General features: G+C 68.6%; 2 protein-coding genes across 2 annotated transcripts in view; both read left to right on the top strand.

The window, feature by feature from the left end:
* The first annotated feature begins 115 nt into the window (after positions 1–115).
* Positions 116–2,100, top strand: H696_01859 (cytochrome c oxidase subunit IV). The gene is made up of 4 exons (XM_009495761.1): positions 116–176; positions 788–854; positions 970–1,222; positions 1,366–2,100. Exons 2-4 carry the CDS (start codon positions 789–791, stop codon positions 1,500–1,502), a joined length of 456 nt encoding a protein of 151 aa, XP_009494036.1. The 5' UTR covers positions 116–176; position 788; the 3' UTR covers positions 1,503–2,100.
* A 1,038-nt stretch (positions 2,101–3,138) lies between these two features.
* Positions 3,139–5,107, top strand: part of H696_01858 (hypothetical protein) — a 2,611-nt gene continuing 642 nt past the window's right edge. Inside the window, exons 1-4 of the mRNA XM_009495760.1 lie at positions 3,139–3,515; positions 3,695–3,764; positions 3,862–3,900; positions 4,106–4,972. Coding sequence (XP_009494035.1) covers positions 3,328–3,515; positions 3,695–3,764; positions 3,862–3,900; positions 4,106–4,972 — 1,164 coding nt within the window. The 5' untranslated portion in view covers positions 3,139–3,327. The remainder of the gene's footprint in view (positions 3,516–3,694; positions 3,765–3,861; positions 3,901–4,105; positions 4,973–5,107) is intronic.

Here is a 5,107-nt window from a genome sequence, read left to right as displayed (position 1 = left end):
GGGGGGGGGGGGGGGGGGGGGGGGGGGGGGGGGGGGGGGGGGGGGGGGGGGCGAAGGACTGCGTCGCTTTCTCGAAGGGGTCACGACTTTTTCGGGCTCCCCCCTCCGGTCCGAGCGCCCGGGCGGCACACCACCCAACAGTTTGGTTTGGTATTCTCCCTTGATTCCACTACCAAGTACATATCCCCTCCTCCTCTCCTGTCGCCTCGCTCTGCCTCCCCCTTGCATTCTCCGCCCGCCCCTTCGCCACTCCGTCCTCCTGTCCTTCGTCCACCTCGCGCGCGCGCGCGCGCGCGCTCTCTCTCTTTCTTTTCTCCGGCTCGCGCGAGGGTCCGCCCGCTTGGTGGCCGGCTCAGCCCGCCTGGTCGCTGGCAGCAGCAGTCTGGCGGAGCACGCGAGCGCGCGCGCGTCCGCGGGCCGTGTTTCCCCGCTTGCTCCCGCGCCGTCGCGCACATCGCCCTGGGGGCTGCTCACCCCTCGGTGTGGTCCTTGGCGATGGCCGCCGTGGCCGTGTCGGCCCCCGCGCGGCGGCGTGCCCGGGGAGGCGCGCACCGCGCACTATGTGTCCTGTCGTTGCGCGCGCGCACCGTGCCGGCGTCCACTCGCGCATGCCGATCCCCCTGCCCTTGTGACCGCGCGCGCGCGCGCAATGCCCCCTCCTCCCTCTCTCCCTCCCCCTCGCCTCCTCCCCCTGTACACATACTGATTCTCTTGTTCCCCCTGTGATCGCCTCCTCCCCCCCGCTCCGGCCCCTCGTGCGCGCCCTTGCCTGCGTGTGTCTTTGCAGGATGTTCGCTCGCCTCTCCACCGTCTCCCGCGGCGTTGCCGCCGTCCCCCGCCGCATGGCCTCCACTGTGCGTGTCGCGCCCCGCCGCGCTTCCTCCCGCCCCTCCCCCCCCCACCGCGCCATGTGTGGTCTCACCGCGCCCCTCTTTCCTCCCTCTCGCCACCCTCCCCCCCCCCCCGCAGACCTCCACCGTCGCCTCCCTCGAGTCCCGCTGGGCCTCCATGACCCTGGCTCAGCGCGAGGCCGCCTCCGCCGAGCTCCTCAAGCTCCAGACCGCCGACTGGACCAAGCTCTCCATGGGCCAGAAGCGCGACCTCTACTTCCTGGCCTTCGGCTCTGAGCCCAAGCCCACCAAGGACGGCATGAAGGTCTTCCTTGGCACTTTTGCCCTGATCGGCGCCTCCGTCGCCACCTTCTACGGCACCATGGCCTTCGGTACGTCTGCGCTCTCTCCCTTTTCCGCGCGGCGAAGGGAGCCCTCCTGCCGCACCCTGGTGCGCCCCACGGCTAGAAGGAAGATACTCACACATGCCCCCCCCCCACACACACACGCGTGCGCGCGCGCGCACGATCAACAGGCAAGGAGCGCAACAAGACCCCCACTCGTACCCCCGAGTGGCAGGAGGCCAGCAACCAGTATGCCAAGGCCAACAACATGAGCGTGCACACTGGTATCTCCAGCCCCGGCTACCAGGGCAAGGGCTTCGTCGAGTAAGTTGGCCTATCCCGCTCGCGCGCGCGATGCCCCTCTCTCCGCGCCGCGCCCGCCCCGCGGCCTAGACCCCGCACCACCTCCCCCCTCTAGTATAGGGAGCCTTGGGAGGGGGGCCTCCTCTCTCTCTCTCTCTGCCTCTCTCTGCCTCTGGCGCGTGTCGCCCCCCCCCCCTCCCCGGCGGCTGTGCACCAGCACGCACGGCAGCGAGGCGACGCGATGTGTGCGGGGGTCCCCCGGCAGCAGCGCGCGCGCGTATACACATGCTGCTTTCCCCCTCCCCAGTGGCGACTCCCCTCTCTCTTTACACACACACACACATCCGTGCGCATCCCTGCGCGGCGGCCCCCTCCTTCCCCCCCCCCCCTGGTGTCTGCTCTTTTCCCCGGGCCAATATTATCCTCCTGCCTTTTCTGTGCATCGTGTCTCGTGCGTGCGTGCGCGCGCCCCCGCGCCCCCGCGCCGCGAGACGCGCGCCTCCAAGTGCCGGGGGAGATCCGGGCCAAAAAGAGGGAGAACAACGGCTCTTCAAACACGACAAGCACATCCCGTCTCCTCCCGCCTTCTGGGATGTGGCGCGCGCGCGTCCCCCCCCCCCCCCTGCGCGCGTTTCTTTCCCCCCTCCCCCTGTGAATTATATTACAAAATATACACCCCTCTCTCTCTCTCTCTCCCCTTCTCCCTTTCTCCCTGCTGCCTCTTGCGTGTGCGCGGCAGGAGGGGGGAGGGACACACGTGCCTCCTGCGCGCCCCCTCCTCTCGGTTTGGGCCATCGTGCGTGTGGGTGTGCGTCCGAGGGCCGCGCGACGGAGCCACTCCCACGACCACACGTTGTGGCGTCCTCCACGTTCTCTGTCGCCCTTCTTTCCAGGGGGGGGGGGGGCGGGAGCGGGGGCCGGGGGGCGGGGAGCCCGCACAGAAAAGCGGGCGTGTCCGGTGCTTCTCTCTCCGGCGGAGGGCCGTGGGGCTTTTTTTTCTTTTTCTGCGAGCACGCCTTTCAAATAAGGCCGCAGACGTGCAGCTGATGCTTCCCGTGATCAGCGCATGCCCGGAGGCCTGGAATGTGCCGCCGCCGGGGGGGGGGGGCGGTGCCCCGCACGGTGTGGTTTTGGGCTCGTTTTCTTTTCTGTTGTGTTTTTGGTTTTCGTTGGCGTGCGTTCTTTGGTGTTGTTTTGTTTTTTTTTTTGGGTTGGGGGGGTTGTTTCTCGGGGGGGAACATACACACCCCCAGGCGCATGCCGTCCTGCCATCCCCCCCGCAAGCGATAGAGCGTTTTGCGGCTCCGGTCGGGTCTCGCCAGGTCTGGGGCTGTCTTTGACGGCGGTGCCCTGGTGTCGTGGGGGCGGGGCGGGGGGGAGGGGGACCGCGCTCCGGCGGAGCTGACTGGCCGGGGTCCCGGCTCTTCCGTGGATGCCGGCCCAGACGATGGGGCCTTTGACGGGGTTTTTTATATGCCCCAGACATACATACTTGCCCGGCTGCGCCCGTCGTGGCCTCGGGTGGCCTCGGGTGGCGCCCGGTTTCCCTTTTGGGCGAGGCCCCGCCGGCGACCGGCTTCTTCGCTGGCAGGCGCGCCCTCTGACTGACCATTGTGGGGAACAGGCGCCCTGTCCCGGAGGGGGCCGACAAGGCGTGCCGGGAGCGCCGCGCTACACACGCACACACGCGCGCGGGGGCGGCATTTTTGCGCGTCCGCGATCCTGCGCCCGCCGAGCCCCGGCACCCGGCATCCCCTCCCCGATCTTGAGCCTGCATCTCCCCTGCTGCTCGTATTTCTCCCTGTCTCTCTCCCTTTTTCTTTCCCCCTCCCCCCCCCCTTTACACACACATGCACCCCATCATCCAGGATCTCAACCGGCGCGGGCGGCTATCCAATGAGGAGCTGAACCGCGTGTCGCAGATGAAGCCGGACCGCCTGCTGGACACGATCGAGACCATGGGCCGGCGCATTGACATCTGCATGAAGTCCCCGGCCCTCTACTCGGAGGGTTATGTGCTGATCATCCGCCATCTGACGTGCGCCCTCCCCTGGTGTTTGCTCGCCCCTCTTTCTCTCTCTCTCTCTCTCTCTCTCCCCCGCCCCCCTTTCCCCCTGTTTCTCGGCGGTGCCCTTCTCTGCCCGGTGTTTTTCGCTGACTCTGGTGTCCTCCTCCCCCCTTCCCCGGCTTGTGGCCTACCGCCCGGGGGGCGGATAGCCTTGTCATCCTGGCCCGTAAGATGACCCTCCCACATGAGCATGTCAACCGTCTACTGGCCCAGCGCCGGGTGCGTCTCCGCGGCGCCGCATGCTGCCCGTCCTTCCTCCACTCGTGCCTAACCGTGTCTTGGCCTCTTCCCTCCCGTGCGATCTGCCGTGCCGCAGCAAGCGGACTTCCTGTCCAGCTACCTCGAGGAGCTTGGGGTGCGTCATGCTGCCTTGCCATGCCCCTCGGCATCGCTGCCTCTCCAGCCTCCATTGGCCCGTGCAAGCGTCGTCTCCTTGCTTCTTTGTTTCTCCCTCTCCCCTTCTCTCTCTCTCTCTCTCTCACACACACGCCCACGTCCGGCCATGCATTGTGCATACACACCGGCCCACCCTCCTCCCCCCACCCCCATTCGGCCTGCAGAACAAGGTCATCGAGTTTGTGGATAAGGTGCGCGAGCGCCAGCGCCAGCAAGCCGAGGCCAAGGCCAAGGAGGAGCGCGAGGCCCAGGAGGCCTCGAAGCAGTCGCTCAGCAACTTGAAGGACAGCATCCACGGCGGGCCAGCCGACGGCAACCGGGGCGCCGGCGCGGTCGGCTCTGCTGACGAGCCGGACGAGCTGGAGCTCCTCCGGAGGGAGTTTGCCGGGACAGGTGCCGCCGGTGCCGGCACCGCCGGTGCTGCCGGTGCCACCGGTGCCGCCGGTGCCGCCGGCACGGCCAGCGCCGCGGCCTACCCCGACGAGCTGGAGGCCCTGCGTTCGGAGTTCTCCGGGATGAACACCGGTGGCGGGTCCCCCGGAGGGGGGTCGGCCCCGGGCAACAGCAATGGTGCGTCCTTCCACGAGGCGACCACGCCGCCGCTGCCGCCGGGCGCCGGGGCTGCCGGGCTGGCAGTGGACCCGGCGCACGGGCACACCCATTCCCACTCCCCGGGGTCCGGGACCGGGGCCGGGGCCGGGGTGGCAGCAGTGGCGGCCGCATCCTACGCCACGGCACCCCCTCCGGCCGATGGCCCGGTGGCGGTCACCCTGCCGGAGGACCTGATCCGGCAGTTTGAGGCGTTCTCTCAGGCGCAGCTGTCGGCCGGCATCGAGTCCTGTGCGGTGCTGGCGCTCCCGGCGTCGGCGCTGCCGGCTCCAGGGTCCAACCATGGTGGCCCCCCTCTCCGGGTGACGCACATGATCTTCCCCGAGCAGGAGGGCACCCAGGACCAGTGTGTGACGCTGAACGAGCTGTCCCTGTTTGAATATGTCTCCTCGCAGGATCTGGTTGTCTGCGGGTGGATCCATGTGCGCCGCGCAAGTGAACATGCGCCTGTCTGCCGCCCCTGCCTGTCCCTCTCCCTTCCTCTCTCTCTCTCGGTCTCTCTTCCGCACCTGCACTTGGTTGGATCTTACGGCCGCCCCTCTTCCCCCCCCCCCCCC

Source organism: Fonticula alba (genome assembly GCF_000388065.1).
Source record: "Fonticula alba strain ATCC 38817 unplaced genomic scaffold supercont2.3, whole genome shotgun sequence".
In the NCBI taxonomy this organism is placed as follows: domain Eukaryota; order Rotosphaerida; family Fonticulaceae; genus Fonticula; species Fonticula alba.
The sequence above is the reverse complement of the archived record's forward strand: the minus strand, read 5'-3'. Positions and strand labels throughout refer to the sequence as shown.

Coding starts and splice junctions, on each gene's coding strand:
- H696_01859 (XM_009495761.1), top strand. CDS start 789: ATGTTCGCTCGCCTCTCCACCGTCTCCCGCGGCGTTGCCGCCGTCCCC. Junction 855..969: donor CCCGCCGCATGGCCTCCACT/GTGCGTGTCGCG, acceptor CCCCCCCCGCAG/ACCTCCACCGTCGCCTCCCT. Junction 1,223..1,365: donor CTACGGCACCATGGCCTTCG/GTACGTCTGCGC, acceptor CACGATCAACAG/GCAAGGAGCGCAACAAGACC.